Source organism: Delphinus delphis, chromosome 6, assembly GCF_949987515.2.
Source record: "Delphinus delphis chromosome 6, mDelDel1.2, whole genome shotgun sequence".
NCBI lineage: Eukaryota > Metazoa > Chordata > Mammalia > Artiodactyla > Delphinidae > Delphinus > Delphinus delphis.
Genome location: NC_082688.1, coordinates 33602843 through 33622409, shown reverse-complemented (window position 1 = coordinate 33622409; position 19567 = coordinate 33602843). Strand labels below are relative to the sequence as shown.

At 54.0% G+C, this 19567-nt stretch overlaps 2 protein-coding genes across 3 annotated transcripts in view; both read right to left on the bottom strand.

Moving 5' to 3' along the window:
* The window catches only part of CORO2A (coronin 2A), a 55011-nt gene extending 53783 nt beyond the window's left edge, over window positions 1-1228 (bottom strand). Inside the window, exon 1 of the mRNA XM_060015329.1 lies at window positions 1119-1228. The gene's annotated coding sequence lies outside the window, so the exon portion shown is untranslated. The remainder of the gene's footprint in view (window positions 1-1118) is intronic.
* A 4954-nt stretch (window positions 1229-6182) lies between these two features.
* Window positions 6183-19567, bottom strand: part of TBC1D2 (TBC1 domain family member 2) — a 42413-nt gene continuing 29028 nt past the window's right edge. Inside the window, exons 8-13 of one of the 2 annotated variants that reach the window (XM_060014450.2) lie at window positions 18360-18547; window positions 16788-17264; window positions 10877-10997; window positions 8367-8552; window positions 7466-7587; window positions 6183-6827 (exon numbers count right to left, since the gene is read on the bottom strand). In XM_060014450.2, the coding sequence (XP_059870433.1) occupies window positions 6620-6827; window positions 7466-7587; window positions 8367-8552; window positions 10877-10997; window positions 16788-17264; window positions 18360-18547 (1302 nt within the window). In that variant the 3' untranslated portion in view covers window positions 6183-6619. The remainder of the gene's footprint in view (window positions 6828-7465; window positions 7588-8366; window positions 8553-10876; window positions 10998-16787; window positions 17265-18359; window positions 18548-19567) is intronic. The other variant, XM_060014451.1, reaches the window with a different exon arrangement.

Sequence of the window (19567 nt, the reverse complement as noted above, 5' to 3'; positions counted from 1 at the left end):
CCCTAAGGCTCTGACAGGAGAAACAATGCTGGATCTGGGGCTGTTTAGCCCTGAGGTAAACTGATTTAAGGGACCAGATGATTGCCTCGGGGTGGGAGATGGAGGGGTCAGATGTTGTCTGTGTGCTCAGAGCAGGACTAGTAGATTCTAGCTCTGTTTACAGCTAGTGAGATTCCCATAACAAGGGGTGTGCAATGGGACAGCAGGACCTTCCAAAGGAGATCTGACCAAGGGGCTGGGTCAGATGCCAGAGGTCTTCTTCACCCAGAGAGCCTGGAGCCACAGTCCCTCAGACATCTGCTCTGTCCCAGACCGAACCCCACTCAGACATAGCTCTCTTGGCACTGTAGCCCCTCTGGGGTCCGTGTGTGGACAAGCCATCCCTATCACACCAGGCTGGGACGTAGAGCTGGGCGTCAGCACTGGTGGGGAAGGGATGGGGAAGAGCATGTTCCACACCATTCCCTAAATACAGGTGCCTGCATGGGTCTGGTCTAGGCAAGTCTGTGGCCGAGGGCCCCACCTCCTCCAACCCAGGGCTCCCCCAGCCCCAGACCGGGAGGCAGACTTGGCAGGCAGACTCTGACCGCCCCACCCTGCATGCCCAGACCGGCTTGATAGGGACTTGGGGGTGTCCCCCCGCTTCCTGTTTCCTGTACAGGGAAGCTGAGGCCCAGCAGGTTGCTCAACCAGGAGAGGGAAGAGGTCCTGACACAGGTCCCGCGAGGCACCCAGGCCACTAATGGGGGGACTGTCGGGACCGACTCGCCACAGCCAGCATAAGAGGCCCTCACTGCGGGTGGGCTGTGCAGACAGTACCCATCCAGGCCCCTCGCCGTCGGGAGGCTGGAGCTTGAGGCGGCCCCTCCCAAGAGCCCAGCGAGGAAGGGGCCACCACTGGGCCCGCTGTCCCGATGGGGAAACTGAGGCCTGGAGAGGAGCAGTGCTTTGTGCAAGGTCACGCAGAGGGGCTGGAAGCCAGGTCCCCCGAGCCCCGCCGGGTCCCCTGCGGTGCGCCGAGCCCCAGCATCCCTCCCCGGGCGCTGCAGCCCAGAGGCGCAGCGCGCACACATCGCACAGACAGGGAAGGTATGGCCGGTGGCTCGGGGCCGCCCTACCTTGATGACTGCCGCGCAGGTGGCTGCGGCGGCGGCGTCCGGCTCCGGCTCCGGCTCCGGCTCCGGCTCCGGCTCCGCGCTCCTCGCCGCCCGCCGAGTCCCGGCTCCCAGCGCCGCCTCCTCCCTAAGCACGGCAGGCGGGGCCGGTGGGCGGGGCAAGGGCCGGCAGAAGCCCCGCCCTCGCGCTCCGCGAGCCCGCGGGGCAACCACTGCTTCCTCACGATCCTCGCCGCGCTCCGGGCCCCCCGGGGCTGGTCTCGGGGCGCGCACACGCGCACAGAACGGGCGCGTACACCGGCGCGCACTCGCCGCAGTGACTGGGGCGGGCTGACCCGCGCGACCAAACAGAAGCTGGGGGCAGTCACACTCTCCTGCCTTCACGTCCCGCCGCTCCCTCGCTGAGTGGCTTGGAACAAGGGACTCGACCTCCCGGAGCCTCAAGTTTCTCCCTTGGTGAAATGGAAACAGTAACCGTGTCTGCCTCAGAGAGCTGTTTGAAAATTAGATGAGACGATCTAATTTACCCCGCACGGCAAAGTGCGCGCGCAGAGCCCGCCACGGGAGTAGCGCTTGGTGAACCTGGGCTGGTAGAGTAATTCCTGAGGCTTCCCAATCCGCCGGGAGGAAGAGGGCAAGAGGGCCGCTGAGTATCGGGAGGAGGCCCTTCTTTCTCTCAGTAGCCAGGAGGGGGCGCTGCTGCCCAGTCTCGCCGGCTTTGGGGTCCAGACTGCTAGGCAATGGGGCGGAGATGGGGAGATCCAGCCGTTCAGTAATACCACCACCTAACACTTAATGAACCCGGCACAGTTCTAGGCACCTTAATTGAATCAGCGTACTTTACCGTCACACAAGCCTATGAGGTTATCTATTACCTATCTTACACATAAGGAAGCTGAGGCGCAGAGGGGTTATCTCACTTAAGATCACACAGGTAGTAATTCACCCCTAGGCAGCGTGGCTCCCAAACCCAAGCTTATAAACACTCTACCACACCACCTCTCTTGTGAAGAGCTCTTTGTTCAGTGGTGTATCTCTAGGGCCTAGAACAGTGCGTGGCTCAGTGTTAGTTCACCTGAATGTCTTAATTCACCTAGTGCTTGGGCAAGTAACTCTGGTGCAGTTCCTACGCCCTTGCACTCTCACACATCTATGCCTTTGTTCACACCGTCCTTTCTGCCAGGAATTCTTTTACCTCCTCATTTCCTGTCTTTTTTTTTTTTTTTTTGATTTATTTATTATTTATTTTTGGCTGCATCGTGTATTAGTTGCGGTATGTGGGATCTTCGTTGAGGCATGATGGATCTCTCATTGCGGGCGGGCTCTTCGTTGTGGTGCGCAGTCTCCAGGGCGCATGCGCTCTGGGGCTCTGTAGTTGTGGTGCGCGGGTTCCAGAGCACGTGGGCTCTGTAGTTTGCAGCACGAGGGCTCTAGTTAAGGCACGCGAGCTCAGTAGTTGTAGTGTGCGTGCTTAGTTGCCCCATGGCATGTGGGATCTTAGTTCCCTGAGCAGGGATCGAACCCACATCCCCTGAATTGTAAGGCAGGTCCTTTACCACTGGACCACCAGGGAAGTCCCTCCTACTTTTTTTTGCGGTACGCGGGCCTCTCGCCTCTCCCATTGCAGAGCACAGGCTCCGGACGCGCAGGCGCAGCGGCCATGGCCCACGGGCCCAGCCGCCCCGCGGCATGCGGGATCCTCCTGGACCGGGGCACGAACCCGTGTCCCCTGCATCGACAGGCGGACTCTCAACCACTGCGCCACCAGGGAAGCCCCCTCCTACTGTCTTTTAAACAGACTCATCCTTCTTTCCAGGGTCGGTACCAATGTACCTCCCCAGCACGTCGTCCTAGATCCCTGTGGATGTGCCCTCCCAGGGTTGTATCTGCATCTTACCACTCTGTGCCATGACGGTAGGTGGCTGGGGCTGTGTTTGGGGGAAGGCTGGTTTGACAGGGACCTTTCTGGGGGCCATGGACATATGGACTAGTGGGCTAGAGGGGAGGCCCTTAGAGGCCTCTGCAATAGACACAACCTGGGACTCTTCCTAGAGATGCTGTGTGTGTATGTGTGTTCTTTATTCTCCTGTCCCTTCCATCCCTCTAACCCTGGTCCATTTGATGAAGGCTACCCACTGACCATCTGAATTGCACATACGGGTAAACTGAGGCCAGAACGGGGATGACCTATCCAGGGGTCCCTAGCTAGGAAACACACATAGGTCTGGTTCCAAAGTTGGGCCCATCTGCTAGCACCTTCTATTGGGCCTTATTGCTGATTGAGATGAGCCAGAAAACCAACACCTTCCTGTGTCAGCATGGCCTTTGTTTAATCTGCCGTGTGTGGGTAAATTTCTTGTGGGTGACCAGAACATGTCTGTGTGTCTGTGTGTGCGTGAGAGAGTGGGTGGCAAGTTCTCCTCTACCTGCCCAACATGGAGTTTTCTGTACAATATGGTCCTGTGCCCATGGCAGATTGAACTGAGAAATAATGAGGGGACAGCAGCACCTGGGAGGTGAGGTTCTGAACATGGGGGAGAGGACCCTGAACACAGGTATTCTGTAAAAGTGAATGTGCATCTCCCACTTTAGGGTGGGGGTCTTCCATAGTGCCCTCCCTCCTGTTTTGAGGAGCCCCTTTATTCTTGGGAATATTGCCCCAGGAAGTTTCCCTGGGAAATTCCTTTCCCCTAGAGAATGGAGCATGGGCCTGAGCTCGCTGGGGGCCTAGTTGGGAGAGGGATGCTTTGAGCTAGAGGGCCCACCACCTGGGGTAGGGAGGTGGAGCTGGGAGGGATCAGATCCTCCAGCCTGGGAAAGCAGCAGCCCCTGGGGATGGGGGCGACAGCTGTGGTGCAGGGCCAGGAACCTGACACCAGGGGTGGGCCCCAAACGCCTTTCAGGAAGAGCTGAGGGAGGGTGGGCAGGCTCCCTGGGAGCAGCTGCACCCCAGACATTCTTGGGGTTCGGCCACCCCCACCAGTTCCTGCTACAGCCTCCCTGTCAGGTAGATGTTTCTTCCTTTCATTTTCCTTTGCCTGGAGCTATCCCCATAGGACCTACACCACTCAGGAGGCCATAGGCTAGACTTGTCCTTCCCCCTGGGGGAGGTGTTCTAGGATCCAGAGAAGGTGCCTTGAGTTTGGAGGAGCCCTCCCTGGTTTTGCAGTTAGCAGCCTCTAAGGCTTGAACATGGCTTAACCACTCAGTGGCTGTGTGACTCTAGGCAAGTTAGTTAACCTCTCTGAGCCTTGTCTCCTCATCTGTAAACTGAGCTTGGCCTGGAGTGAGCACGTGTTGTAAGACAGGCAGTTCACATTCTTGCTCTGGCTCCAGCTCCCGGCTCCAGGGCTGGAGGCCCCCTAGTCAGTCCTGATTGCCTGTGGTCCCCAACCCTGTTGGTGTAGCACAGTACCCACGCCCTACAACAGGCTGAGTGTGGGACCCAGCGCTCAGGTGATTCTGTGGTGCAGCCAAGTAGGAACCAGAGGTGACCCAGTGCTGGTCAGCTGCAGAGTACCACCCCTCTCAGTGGGGGAGGAGGAGGGGGGTAGATACCCAGCTTTGGGCAGAGTTTCTCCTCTGCCTGGGTGTGTGAGTGGGAAAGATGGAGGGGGGGAAGACAAGTGGAGGAGGGGAGAGATGAGAGAAGGTGGAGAGGGGAGAGGTTGGGGGTGGGCAGAGGAAGGGGAGAGAAGGGGGGTGGCAGGCGGGAGGGGAGAGGAGGGTGCCCTCTATCCAGCAGCCCCGGTCTGAGCTGGGATTGCTTGCTGTATTTTTGCTGAGGAAGGAATTTGATTTTTAAGGCTAGAGTCAGAGGGACCAGCTGGACCTAGTCTCTCCTGGAGCCTTGGGCCTTTTCTAGACCTCAAGGCCCTCGTGGTGACATTTTCTTCATGGAAAGGGTACTCACTGCCCAAGGCTGGATTGACTCTGTGCCAGGCACCAGGCTCAGCACCAGCGTCATCTCCTTTCATCCTCCTGGAGTTCCAGAAGGCCAGAGCCCTTGTCTCTTTGGTGATGGCCCTGAGGCTTACAGCCTGTTGGGGTGTAGCCAGGACGCCCCCCAGGCTGCCCTCAGACCACCATCATGCTTCACAGTTACTGTTTGGTGGTGAAAGGACCTCAGCAGATGAAAAAAGTTTAGCAAAAATGAGAAAGGCCATCAAACCCTGGTGAAGGGTGTTCACAGGAAACTAGGCTGCCCAGCAGCCCTCGTAAATGTGGGAGGAAAGGAACCCTGAGGGTCCCCACCCCAGGGCTGGGGGGGAGTGCTGGGAGGGAACCAGGTGTCTGGTGTGCCAATCCCTCCCTCAAGTTCACACCAGTGGGCGACAGAAGGGCCTGTCACTGGTCCCCAGCAATGGGTGTGGCCGCCCAAGCCCTGACAAGAGCCTCAGATCAGAGCAGGAGGTCTCCCTGTGGGAATCCCCACCCCAACCCTTCATAGCACAGATGGCTGAGCTCAAGGCTATCCCGGCACAGGCACAGGCTTTGCTGAGAAATGAGCTGCCGAAATCACTTGTGCAGCCTCAACCCCCTGCCTTGAGGGGAATGGGGGAAGCCTGTCTGCTGAGGAAGGGCCTGGAAGAGCCCAGAAGAACGGGAGCTGAGTTCTGCACAAGCCAGTCCTGACCGGGCAACGGGCTGCAGGCTCTGTCCGTCTCACCACCTGTTCCTCTCCCTCCCAACCGCCCAGTTTTCAAAGAGGTGAGTTTTCTTGCCCCAGACTCTGAATTTGGTGGTGGGAGATCAGAAGTTGGGTAGCTAACCCCGGGCTTTCAGCCCCTACACCAAGTTCCTCTTGGTAGTGGACAGGGGTTTCCCTGGGAACACCCTCCCCACCCGCTGTCCCCCTGATGGGCTGTGAGGAGAAAGGCGAGGGCAAGTGCAAGGCTCAGGATACAGGCCTTGGAAGGTGGGAGTTCAGAACTGGAACAAAGGCCCAACCAGGACTGGAGAGGCGCTGTTGCCCAGAAAGACGGAAGCCCTAACTGCACAGCTTCTCCAGGAACCAGGACCGGCCCTGCAGAGATGCCAAGAGAAACAGCAGCCAGGGACGTCCCGGGCTGGGAAGGCCCTAGTGGTGGGACACTCTGGAGCCCTGGGCCCGCCCAGGAACGACTGGTTACTGAGAATCGTTTAGGTTCCAAAGCTTGTGAACTATTTCCAATATTTACACTGTCATACACAGATAAAACTTAGAGAGTGTTCACGGTTACCGTATAAAGACAGCACTCTTGCTTGTCTGGGTGCTAAAATGCTCTGCAGAGGAAGTGAGGAGGGGTGTATCCTGGGTGTGTGCTCATGAGGAGGTAACCCAACCAATGGTTTCAGGAGCCAATGTTCCAATGGGGAGACTGAGTCCCAGAGAGGGGAAGGGACTCGCCCAGGGTCACATGGTGATGGGGCTCAGCGGGGCCTAGACCACTGCTCCATGGCTGTCCCCCTGTGGGTCTGCCAGCCAAGGGCGAGAAAGGCTTTGGGGAGGGCAGGTAGCCAAGTCAGGGCTCCGCCTCTCCCTCATCCTCGCTGGTGCAACCCTCGGGCACTGCAGGGCCCTGGGCTGCCCGGGTCTCCAAGTACTTGGCCTTGAGCTGCTCCAGCTCGTGCAGCTCAGCCTCCAGCCGCTCCCGGTGGGCCATCCGCAGCTGGCGTAGCTGTTTCATACGAAAGGGGTTCATGTCATTGAAGGCGATGTTCATCAGCTTCCTGGGGGGAGAGCACAGTCACAGTCACCGGGTGTCCCAGGCACCCCTGCATTCATTCTGCTCATGCAGCTGGGCCCCTTCCAGGGAGGAAACAGTAAATAGGAAGACAATTTCCACCCAAAGTGACAGGTACTGAGGCAAGAGGAAGCTTAGCTCTAAGCTTGTGGGAGCTCTAACCCAGAAAGGAAAAGTTGGTCAGGGAAGGCTTCGTGGAGGAGGGGACAGTGAGCTGAGTTTTGAAGAATGAGTACAGGTAGGCCAGGCAAAGATGGTGGTGGTGGAAGTGGCAAGGAGGCATTCTAAGTAGAAGAACCTGCAAGGCCAGAAGCCCAGAGATGGAGGTTGTCCTAGGAACTCAAATAATTCTGTTTGGCAGGATCATAGGGCATGGGTGTTGGGGGCAGGAGAAGGTGGGCAAGAAATGAAACAGCACGGAGGCCCTGCATGCTGTGTTAAGGGGGCAGACAGACGCCAAGGCAGTGGAACGTCCCTGAAGATTTCTAAGCTGCAACGGAGGATCAGAATCGCTAATGAACCTACCTTTGGAAACACCAGCCCCCTCTCTGCTCTGTGTCCCGGAGGGATGCATGCGGGGTGGGTACGGTGGAGGGGCAGGGTGGCCCAGGAGTGCGTTCTCACCGACTGTTGCAAATGGTCTTGGTGAAGAAGCGCAGGTACTGGTAGATCTCCAGGCCATCCTGCAGCCTCAGGATCTCCTCCTCGTTGTACTTGAAGATGGCCAAGGCATAGCGGAACACCACCTGGGGGGTAAAGTGCGGGCTCAGGGCGGGGCACAGGGAGCCAGGGCAGGGAGTCCCCAGCAGGAGCAGAACCCACACCCCCAGGCGCTGTGGAAGGCCCTGGACAGGCTGCAGAGGTTGAAGGCCTGGAGGAAACGTGCGGGGCAACACCAAGGGGGGGGTGGACTGGAAATCCCACAGGGGAGCACAGCTTGGAATCTGGGGATGGGGAGTGTCCTGGGACCCTGGGCCAGGCATTGCCCCTGTTGGACCCAATGGCGGGTAACACTGTCTTTACATGGGGCTCCAGTAGGAATCGAATAGAGACACAGATCCGAGGGCACTTGGTGAACTGTGAGGTCAGCCACCATGGGGAAACTGGGCGGAGGTCAGGGGAGGGCCTGCCCAGGGTCTCCTTGCGAGGTAAGGGGCAGAGCTGGGACCAGATCCAAGTGCCAGCCTCCCAATCTGGGGCTCAGTCCAAACAGGAGGAAGAGACGGCAGGTGATTGAGGGGCAATGGACAGAACAGCGATGCGCCTCCTGGTCATGCTTGTGCCTCCGCTCCAGGGAAAGGGAATCCCCCCAACTTTAGGACGCATCTTCAGAGGCAGAAGCACCACTTCCCCTCAGGAGTGCAAAGTACTTGAGTTTACAAAGCCACGCTCCCAGGAGAGGTCCTCCATGGCCCTGACAGGTGGGCTCTGTCCTCCCACTGTCCAGGGGCAGAATCGAGACCCAGAGGATGCAGGGACTTGCCCAGGACACTCCTGCTCATCCCACCCCCCCGCAGTGCCCTACCTTGGTGCCCTCGTAGAGGAAGGCGTCCCAGACCTGGAGGAGGATGTTGCTGATGAGACTGTCTGCGAAGACTACGAGGAGCCAGTTGAAGGTGACGAAAGACAGGTCCACACGGTGCTGCCCCAGGTGGGCCATCAGTTTGGGCAGCTTCTCCAAGAGGAGGTCCTGCAGCACTCGCTGGTCCACCTGCAAGCCAAGAGAGGGCCTGTCAGCTGCTGCCCTGTGGAGGGGGCTGCCTCCGTCCGGTCCACCCCTGCACACCCGGCTGGTCCACACACGGCCCCAGGCTGCTCCCAGTGGGTCCTGCCCCACCTGGGGGCACAGAGCGCCCGGAGAAGCTAGAGCCCAGCCTGGCCGGGAGACAGGTCGCTCCACTGGTGAGCAGCCTTCCAGGTTGGAGCTTTGATGCAGAGGTCTCTGTGGACTGTAAGTTCTTGGCCAGTGGAGTTTTGGCTCCTTTGTCCCCCAGGCTTGTATTGGCTGACACCATGGCCGCTTCCCTACACCTGTTTTGGGACTGATGCACAAGATGCTCAGGGCAAGGTCCTGGGGGCCGGTGTTGGGGGAGCCACACGTGACATCAGGGGGCGATGCTGCTGGGTGATAGCTGCTAATGACCTCTTAGTGTGGTCACATCATACCTCTGTCCTTGTTTCACTGGACCCGGTTGGTCACTGCCCGCACTGGCTCCTTCCCTGCCCCAGGACACGGTTGTTCTGTGGCTGCACCCACTTCTGTGACAAGCCCGTTTTAGGGTCCTCTTGCTCTCTTTCTTGGAACTGCGGGTTTCTAGCCCTCTCCCTCCATTTAAGTTTTCTTCCAGACTTAGCTCTTGCTGTGGCAAACACCCTCTCCCTTCCTTCCCTGCCCTGAACTCCAGGTCTGCTGTGCAGGCCAAGAGTCCAGCTCAAAACCTAGGGTAACTCACTGAATCTAAGATGCCACTGAACCTACTGAAGGATGTACAGATGAACTGATATGATGTCTGAGGTTTACTTCAAGGTCATCAGAGTAGGAGGAGTGGGTGTGAGTATAGGTGAAAACAGTATGGGCCACCCTGTGTTGATAATTATTGAAACTAGGTAATGGATGCATGGAGGTTCATTACACTTTCTCTGTTCTTTTGTACATTTGAAATTTTCTGTACTCAAAACAAAAACACCATAGTATATTGGTTATACAACACACCTCAATTCCAGAGATGTTAAAAAGTGAAAATAAAATATTTGTAAAGTGAAATATTTGTGTATCTCCCAGCCTGCCTTGCAACTAGAGGTGCCATGTGACACAATTCTGGCCAGTAAGATGTAAGCAGAAGTTGCTGGGTCCGGAAAGCTGTCTGAAAGGGAGCCAGTGCCTGTCTTTCACCCTCTGCTTCTTTCAGCCTAGACCATGGCCACAGTGCCAGAGAGGGTGCAGCCATCTCACGACCACGAGGTGACCAGCAGGAGGATGAAAGTCACATGGCAGAGCACTTAGCTGGAAGGAGCCTTCAGCTTTCTCATTATCTGAGAAAAATAACCCCCCATTTAAGCCACTATTAGGTTGGACCTCCCTGCCACACAGCAGAACACAATCCTTACCTGATTCACCACCTATTTCCTGATGACTCCTAAGTCTTGATCTTCATCTCTGATCTCTCTCCTTAGCCCTCCACCCAGGTGGGCATCCCAGAAGGAGGAAACAGTGTTGGGTGCTCACAGTAGGAAAGGAGGACAGGATGGGTGGGCAGGTAATGGCTTGGTAGGTTTTGGGGGGAGTGAGACAGTTCTCCCTGGGTAGCATCTCTCCATAAAGCAGACGCACTGATACAGCAAGAATGGGACAAGGGGTAAGGAGGGAGAGGCTGGAGGGTGGAGGTGGGAGGTCTGAAATGGTTTCGCATTTACACCTCTCAACAAGCCCAGGAAGTAGTGTTACTTCCATTCAAAAGCAGGCAAGCCTGAGGTTCAGAGAAGTGATGCCACTTGCCAAGGCCAGATGGCTGGTTTCTGAAGGGCTGGCTCTGAACCCAGCTCCACCTGACTCCAGGGCTGGTCTGTGCTCAGAGGGCAGTGGAGGGGGTCATGAGATGATGGAGGTAGCTGTATTTCTCAGTAGGTGATGATACGTGTGTGTGAAGCGTCACTGTCACCTCCCATCCTCCCCGTCCCAACTTCCACCCTACCTGACCTCTGTTTTGAAATTCTTGACTGGCAAACACCAGTCAAAATCTAGTGACACTAGATTTTCTCCTCCTCCCCTCCATAGGATATCCACTGTTTCTAGTGATGTAATGTCCCCACTGGAATAACAACAGTCTATCGTGTGGGCAGGGCCCCAGCAATTCTCAAGGCCATCAGCTGACTGGAACGTCGCAGCAGTCCCAGAGAAGGGTTATTGGCCCACTGTACAGAGGGAGAAATGGAGGCCTGAGAGATTCCTGACCTTTCCAAGATTCACTGACTTGTAGGAACAATTCAGGGGCACCAACCTGCATGGCCCCCAAGTCCCCTCCCTCCCCTGCTCACCTGGGATGCCAAGAGTGTCTTGCTGTAGTAATCAGCTGGCATGATGGTCTCCACAATGGCCACCAGACACCAGAAGGCACTCTCCTCCTCATCCAGGACCAGCAGAGCGATGGCCGCCAGTCTGGAGTGGGAGGGAAGGAGGCCTGGAGTGACCCACAGAAGTCACAACCAGGCAGCCCACGGCAGGGGTGACTCCCTGGGGGATGTCCTGCCCAACCCCACTCTCTAACCAGGCTGGTGTTCCTGGAAACTGGGGCGAGATGAACATACTTTCGAAGAGGACTACCTAGGGGATTTCCAGAGCAACTGGGATCATCTTAGAGCAGGGCCTCTGGAGTCTTGTTGCTTCCTTGCTGGGTGACCGTGGGCAAGTTACTTAACTTCTCTGAGCTTCAGCCTCATAATAATCACAGGACTGTTGTAAGGATGAACAGAGTAAATACATGTTAACTGCCCAGCACAGTGCCTAACACGTAGTGAGAGTGCTTTATAAAGGTTAGCTATCCTCATCTTAATATTCATGGGCTTTGAGACCTTGGCAAGTGTGCTAACCTCTCTGCGCCTCACTTTTATTACCTGTCAAGTGGGGTTAACAGTATCCACCTCCCAGGACTGTGAGGCATTGAGAAGACAGACATACAGCATCTTGCTCACTGTCTGGCATGTACCAGGTGCTCAATACTCGGAATTCTTTTTCTCCTTTGCTTCCCCTCTCCCCTAGAGTTATCATGAGGCTCTAATGAGATCATGGATAAGAAAGAAGACAACCCACAGTGCTGAGCAGGGATGTCTGCCTGGAAGAAGCACCGTTTTCTCTCCTTCCCCCACCTTCCCTGGCAGGTCTTGTCCAGGGTGAATCCAAGAATACATTTCCCAAAATGTACTGGTCTCTCAAGATGCTAGGTGAGCACATGGTCCCATATTCAAAGATGTTGGGGAACACTGCATACTCTAGCCCCCTTTTAGAGGCTTATGACATACATATCTTAACAAAGCCTCTTAGAAATCTCACGTTGACAAAGCCCCACATGACTAATACAGGGCTGCCTAGTGGGGCTGTGCACAGTGCACCCGCTGAACACCCTCGGGGAGCTGCCGCTTTCAGCACGGGGCAGCCTCACACTCTCAATGGACTTAAAGAGCACATTTCATTGTCAGATATTCATGCTTCTCTGGGCTCTTACTCGGTTGGATTCGTGACCTCCGACATCTTCTGAGGTTTACACTTTTTTTTAATAAACAGGGTTTCTGAAAAGAAAAAAAGAAATCCTTTTTCTCTCCCTAGTGGATTGGGAAGGTATTTCTCTCCACTCTGGCTAAAGTATTGTTACAGACCGTCCTTAGTTTAGCTGAGTGGATGGAGAGAACAGTTACAGGTCTCCTGGAAATAGTAGGCTTTGGCCTCTCAGAGATGGGAAAGTGGGAAGGCCTACAGAGATTATTTAGCTCAGAGAGAGCAAATGGGATGCACCAGCCAACACTCTCTTTGTCTATGCCCAGGGCAGACGTAACTAATTGATCATGGTACTCTTTCCCACTGAGTCTGGAGGCTGCCTCAGAAACTCACAAGATAAGGCTCCAGGCAGCTACTTTCTGCTGGTCATCCCTGGCCATTGCAGAGACAGGAAAATCGAGGCCCACAGAGCAACAGTGACTTGTTCAAGGTCACACAATCAGTTGGTGGCAGAGGACTGCCAAAGTCCAGCCTGTTCTCTCTATCTTACCTCATTCCACTGTTCTCAGTCCAGGACTGGGTGTCAGAATTAGCTTCGATTTCTGCTCACATTAAAAGGTCAGTGATTTGATGTGTGAGCCCGTTGATAACGTTCAGTGATTTATACTATTTTTAATTTTTGCACACAATCCTGAACCAGTAGGATAAAGCTTTTGTGTCAGAAAAGGAGGTTTAATCCTGCTAAGATTCCACCCATGGAAGGCCCTAAGCAAGGCCCAGGGCCTTTGGGAATGGATACCACTGTTTCTGAGAGTCCCAATAATGCCACTGGGGGCAAGGGTATGACACGAGCTCTGAATCCAGGAATGCTCTCAATATGCTTGGTGGGATACTCAGGACCCCTCTGGTGGAGGAGGCCAAAGGACCTTGTTTTTACTTCCATGAGCCTTGTTTCCAAATCATATTGCCCTTAACCTCTCAAAGACTGGTCTCCCTGAGGATGCCCAGGCCATAGGTTCTCATTTACAGTCACAAGGAGGTTCCTTGGCCTGTGCCTCAGTCTTTGGGCTTAACTCCTGAAGGACAGATCTGGGAAGCTGCCTCACCCTCAGCCAGCCTCTGCTTTCCGCCCTTGACATGTACCGGCCACCCCTTTCCTGACTCCTTCGCAGGTCCCCCTTCCTCTCTATGGGCCTTACCTGTTGGTGTTTGGAAATTTGTTAGGGCTACTGGAAATTTTAGATGTGTATTCCTCATGACTTTTTCACTTTTTGGGTGTGTTTTAATGCTACAGAAATAATAGCACAAACACAAGAATATCTGTGGCAGCATTCTTATAACCAAAAAAAAAAAAAAAAAAAAGAAGAAGAAGAAGATTTACATATTTTATGGTGCATTTAGACAGTGGAAATTGAATCTCTGTTAAAAAGGATGCACCCGGGCTTCCCTGGCGGCGCAGTGATTGAGAGTCCGCCTGCTGATGCAGGGGACACGGGTTCGTGCCCTGGTCCGGGAAGATGTCACATGCCGCGGAGTGGCTGGGCCCGTGAGCCATGGCTGCTGAGCCTGCACGTCCGGAGCCTGTGCTCAGCAACGGAAGAGGCCACAACAGTGAGGCCCGCGTACCACAAAAAAACAACAACAAAAAAAGGATGCACCCAAGAGAAAGGAAAATATACATCCACACAAAGACTTGCCCAGCAATGTTCATGGCATTATTCATAATAGCCAAAAGGTAGAAACAATCCAAATGTCCATCAACTGGTTACTGGATAATCCAAGTATGGCACATCCATGCAATGGAATGCTGCTTGGTTAGAAAAAGAACAAAACACATGCTACAACCTGTATGAACCTCAAGAACATGCTAAGTGGAAGAAACTTGATGCAGATGACCACATATTTTATGACTGGTATATGAAATGTCCACAACAAGCACGCTCATAGAGACAGAAAGTAGATATGTGGTTGTTCAGGGCTGGGGGTGGGAATTGAGAGTGACTGCAAATTGGCACAAGGTGTCTTTTAGGGGTGATGGAAATGTTCTAAAATTGGATTGTGGTGATGGCTGTGCAACTCTGTGAATTTACTCCAGATCATTGAGTTGTACACTTAAAACCCGTGGGAAAAAAAAAAGGTCAGTGATGAGAGGCTGCTGGCACTCACTAGGGTCCTAGCAACTGCTCAGGGCTACAGCCAGACTCCAGCTGAAGACATTCAGGCCCAAGTAGGTCTGCAAAGGAGGGTGATGTAGGAAAGGAAAAACTACTTTAAATCCACTTATATTTTAGAGCGAAATGGATTTTAAAATTTTGCTCTGAATTAGCATTAAATCATTACTATGATATCTGTCTCCCTCTAAACAGGCTGGGTTTTTTGCATAAAAGCAGGTTCTGTCCTCGAGAAACCACACATGCAGTTCTAATAGCCGCCACTAGATGGCAGCACCCAGAGAAGTGAAAGCGGCTGCACAAGGGCCTTTGAAAGAATACAATGCACTCTCCACATTTAAACAGGCTCTATTACAAATAATCTTCTATTTAAAGCAATAGTATGAATATCTGCCTAAATGCCAATAACTATAGCATTCAAAGAAAGAAGTAAAGAAATACCTCTGGTTTTGGTCTCAGCTGTTCCTATATACCCCTCAGCAACTTTTGGTGCTGCCTCTTTCCACATAGGGAGCGGCTTCTTTCCTTTCTACATGGCTTAACTTAAGATCCCCTCCTGCTTTGGGATCTTCCCCCTGCTCCTTCAGTATAGATTAGACTCCAAAGCCCATATGTGGCTAGCTCCATTCCTGCTCTCAAAAAAGGTTATATTTGATCAGGAAAAAAGGTTTCTGAGTGCCCTCAGCACACTCTCTGCTACAGCTCCTATTCTGAGTGAGCGCAGACGGTAGGAAGAACCAGGTCTGGGGTCCGGAGACCAGGGTTAGCAGCCCATGCATGGTGAGGCCCAGGCAGGTTCCTTAGCTTCTCAGACCCTCTCTTATCTCACCTGGCAATGGCGGGCACGAATGCTCACCTCGCAGGGTTTTCCCGAGGATTAGATGACATCAGGTATGTAAGTACCTGGCATGCAGGAGGCCCTCATTACGTCTTAGTCCTACCTGACCTTTGCACGAAATGTACAAATTATTCATACAGTCTCAGAGCTCCTAGCTCCCTTCAAATCTAATCTTAAAAAGATGATTCAAAAGTTTTGTGCCTTCTGGATTTTAACATGTTCAAACAGATGAGAAGCGTGCAGGCTTCTGCTCAGCTGTTAAATGAATGAATTTCTATGGACATCTCCTGTAGCGGACGTTTAGAGCAGCATGAAATCTGAACATGTTTTCCAAGGAGGCTTAGACTGAGAGGCATTACTGTTCGGGCTTAACTCTGAATTCCCAGTAATGGTACATGTATATGCTCAATTTCACCCAACTTAAGCTGGAAAAAAAGTATCAAAAATATCTATCCTTGGGAATCATTCAAATTTGAGTAGGGACACTGAATATTTATTCTGTGTTAAGTAAATGTCACACACTACCTGAAAAAAAGAGCAGAATGACTTATGTAAAATTTGCTTGAGTATATATGTGTTCAAATTAAGCTGAGGCGTGGGATAGGGAGCATGGGAGGGAGATGCAAGAGGAAGGGGATATGGGGATCTATGTATACGTATAGCTGATTCACTTTGTTGTACAGCAGAAACTAACACACCATTGTAAAGCAATTATACTCCAATAAAGATGTTAAAAAAATAAAAAAATAAAATAAAGTATTAAAAAATAAATAAATAAAATAAAGTTGAACCGAAACTTGCTTTGGGAAATATTTGAGATTATGCCACCTCTATCGAGATAACTGGGGGCAGCCACAAGAATTCTCCAAAGTACTGGCGGGGGCAGCCCTACCAAGTCACCCCACCCCACCCCCAGCTCCTATCCCTTGTCTCCTGCTGTTGAACCAGAAGTAGAAATTAATCCAGGCTGGGACAGATTCCTTCCTTTGGGAATTTAGGCCTGAGACATGAGGGTATCAACAAGTGGATTGCTGAAAGGCTTGACTTAGGGGCTGAGGACGCTGTTCTACAGCCCTGATGGGCCCTAAATGTCCAAGGAATGACAGACAGTGAGGCTGGTCTGCTGAGAGAGAAGGAAGCAGCCATGTATTATGAGAGAGGCCAGAGACCACGCAGCCCACAGAGGGCTGCACAATCTCAGGGGACAGAGTCCCCCTGGAATATGGCATGAATAGTGCCCCTGGCGTTGTGCTGTGCTATGGCCCTGCTAGACAGAGCGGTTGCCTCGGCTTCCGAAGACCATCTATCTGGTCCCTAGCTCTATTTCCTTTTCCTGGCTTTTGGGAGCTTCCTGTGTAACATTTACAAATTCTCTTTTCCTTGGGCTCCTCTGAGTGGATTTTGTTTAAAGCAATGATCCCTGACCCAGGCAGTCATGCAATACGTGAGCTGGCTGTGGGCTATACAACCCCAGCGGGCCCGCTCACGTGCTCTCTATGGAAGTGGCACCACCCTGAGGACACATCACAGGAGAGGGCACGGGACGAGGAGCCTGGGGCTCTGGCCCAAATCTGTCTTGAACATGTCCTTTCACCTGCTTGTCCTCACCCATATGGTGGGGACCAAGCCCCCTGGGTTGACCTCTCTGGCTTCTTGGGAGGCTCCAGAGAGACAGAGAGGTGCCCTGGAAGGCAGAGGCTGTGCCCTCACGGGGGCTGTGTGGCTTACCTGTTTAGGCCCTGGCAGTAGCCGATGGCGGGGTTCTGCCAGGAGAAAGCCAGCAGTACCCGGCGGAGCCTGTCAGGGAAGCTGGAGGCGGGACAGGTGAAATGCTTGTTGCTGGGGAAGGTCCGGTTCAGGTCCAGCTCGATCTGGCGTGCGGCGGGGTGCTTGCAGGCCTGGCTCCGGCTCAGTAGCTCCTGGTAGCGGCCGGGGCCCTGCAGGTGCTGGACACGGAGGCGGACCAGCCATTTCCAGACGCGTGGGCGGTGCTCGCGGGGCACGCCCGCCCGCAGCAGCTGCTTGATCTCCGCCGAGGGGGCCAGCTCACCCAGGGCAGCCCAGCGCTCCCGCAGCGGCTGCTCCACGGCCTCGTGGGCCAGCAGGTGGTGGGAGTGCACTTCCAGCACCTGGATCTTGGCCAGCAGCCTCAGATCTTCCACCTCATAGTTGGGTACTGTCAGGAAGCCGTACTCGTCATACTCGCTGCCAGCAAAAGCCTGTGTCAGCGACATCTTGCAAGGCCCTTCCCCAGATAAGGGGCAGCGGGGAGAGGGTGGACCCTGGGCAGGAAGCCTGCCTGCGCTTCACTGCAGGTTGGCCATGTAACTCTGGGCAGGTCACTTCAGTGCTCTGAACCTCAGTTTGCTCTGTACAAATGGTATAGGAACTCCTTGCTCTGCCTCATGAAGACCCAATGAGATCCTCTGATGTAAATTGCTAGGGGGCTAGACAGTGCCTGGTACATGGCAAGTGCTGAAAAGATATTTGCTCATTCATTCTGTGTAAATATAAAGGACCCTCTTATTACTCCATGAAGCCTTAGGCCCAAGAAGTCCTCTACTGCCATTACAGAACCCCACTTCCACAGCCAGTAAGCCCAAGGACAGATGGGCAACAGGAAGCACCACCAACAAGCAGAAACAGGAGAGCTGGGGACCCATTCAGATGGCCTTTCATAGAGTCAGCATTTATTGGCCCCTATTATGTGCTCTGCCTGTGCTACCTCATTTAATCCTCATGATCCTGCAAAGCAGGGATCTTAGCCCGCATCTTATGGAGGCTGCATATGAGGCTCAGAAACGTAAAGTGACTTGTCCAAGGTTACACAGTGAGAAAGCCAAGTTTGGCTCCAAAGCCTGGGCTCTGGCCACTGGACCGACCATCCAGCCTCTAGGGACCTTTGACCCCAGCCACAGCCCCTTCTGTATATTTATCTGCCCAGGTCCACTGTGCTCAGCAAAGGCTTGGCTCAAAGGAGGCAGCTGGCTTGTCTCCCCTCCTCCCATCTCTGACAAACACCCCTGGGAGGCAGCCTGGGGAAGTGGAAGAAACAGAACTCTGGAGGCAGGCCCACGTCAGATGCACTAATATGTTATGTGGCCTTGGGCAAAGGGCTGCCTCCTCTGAGCCTGCGGTGCCTCTCAGCTGTAAAATGGGGCTCATTTCAAGCACATGATCACTAATCCGGAGGTACAAGGAGGTAAGCATGTGCAGGGCTCACACACGGTCAGCAGCAACTGGTAGCAGGGTGGCTGGTGGCCCCCAGGTCATGAAGACCCAGCCCTGCTCTGGGCTCACCTGATGGGGCTCAGCACAACGCTGTCAGCTGAGGCCTCGCTGGCTTCCCACTGCAGCGCCTCCTGGATGAGCTGCCTCAGTAGCTCCGAGCACTCGCCTGCCTCGACCCCCACGGCCTCCTGCAGCCTCCGCAGCCCCGCCAGGTACTTGCTTTCCACCTGGCAGTTCTTGGCTTGGAGGTAGGCACACTGTGGGAGGGAGGGGTGGGGCTGGTCAGGCCACCTGGTTGGGCCTGGGCCAGAGGCCTGAGGCCTGAACAGCTTTAGGCAGTCCAGCCCTTCTTCCAGCGCTCATCTCCCATCCCCCCGCCCCAGCCATTCATAGAAAGGAAAGGAGAAGAGTCCTGAATCCAAGAGTTTACAGCAAGGCAGACAGGGCTCCAGGCAAGAGAACCAGGCCCAGGGCTGGGGCTAGACTCAGAAAAATGAGGGGAGAGGTGGGCATTGCCTGCAGTCCTATCCTAGATCAGTTACTGCAGGCTGGGTGCTCTATGGCAAGTTACTTAACCTCTTTGTGCTTTAACTTCTTCATCCGAACAACGGGGATGGTACAGAGTCTGCCTCAGAATTCTTATGTGTGACTCTAGATGAGCCAATGTATACAAAGCCCTTCCAGGGCACTTGGCGCAGAGCAAGCTCTCTGTAGGAGGTATACCTGAGCAGTGCCCAGGGGATGGATGGACATGGAGCTCTGGACACTGCCCTTGTGCCTTCTGCCACCACGTGGGCTTTTTCCATTTCTCCAACACACCACCCCTCTCCCACCTCGTGGAACACACACTGCACATTCCCTGCCTGCCTACCCCCGTATCTTCCTTTCTTTGTATGCTTTGTGATATTTTGTTGAAAACTGGACATCTGAACCTAATAAGGTAGGGTGGAATTAATTAAAGAAAGCTCAGCTAAAAAAGTCCGGCCAGGCCTGTATGGGGACCTCTCAGGCCCTGCCACAGGCATCATTAATTTCTCCAAACAGGAAGAGACGTTCACCTACATCTCTGACAAGAAGCTGCCTCTACTATCCAGCAGGAACAGGAAAACTTCTCTCCACGCCAAGACAGCTCAGCCGATCAGGCACTGTAGCAATCCAGCCAATGAGAAGCCTCCATACTTGGGACTCCTAGTTTCCTCCAATGGATTTTTTGGTTATCACAGCCCCTCCCAACCCCTTCCTTTTCCCTATAAAAAGCAAGTTCCCCTCCCTTGTTC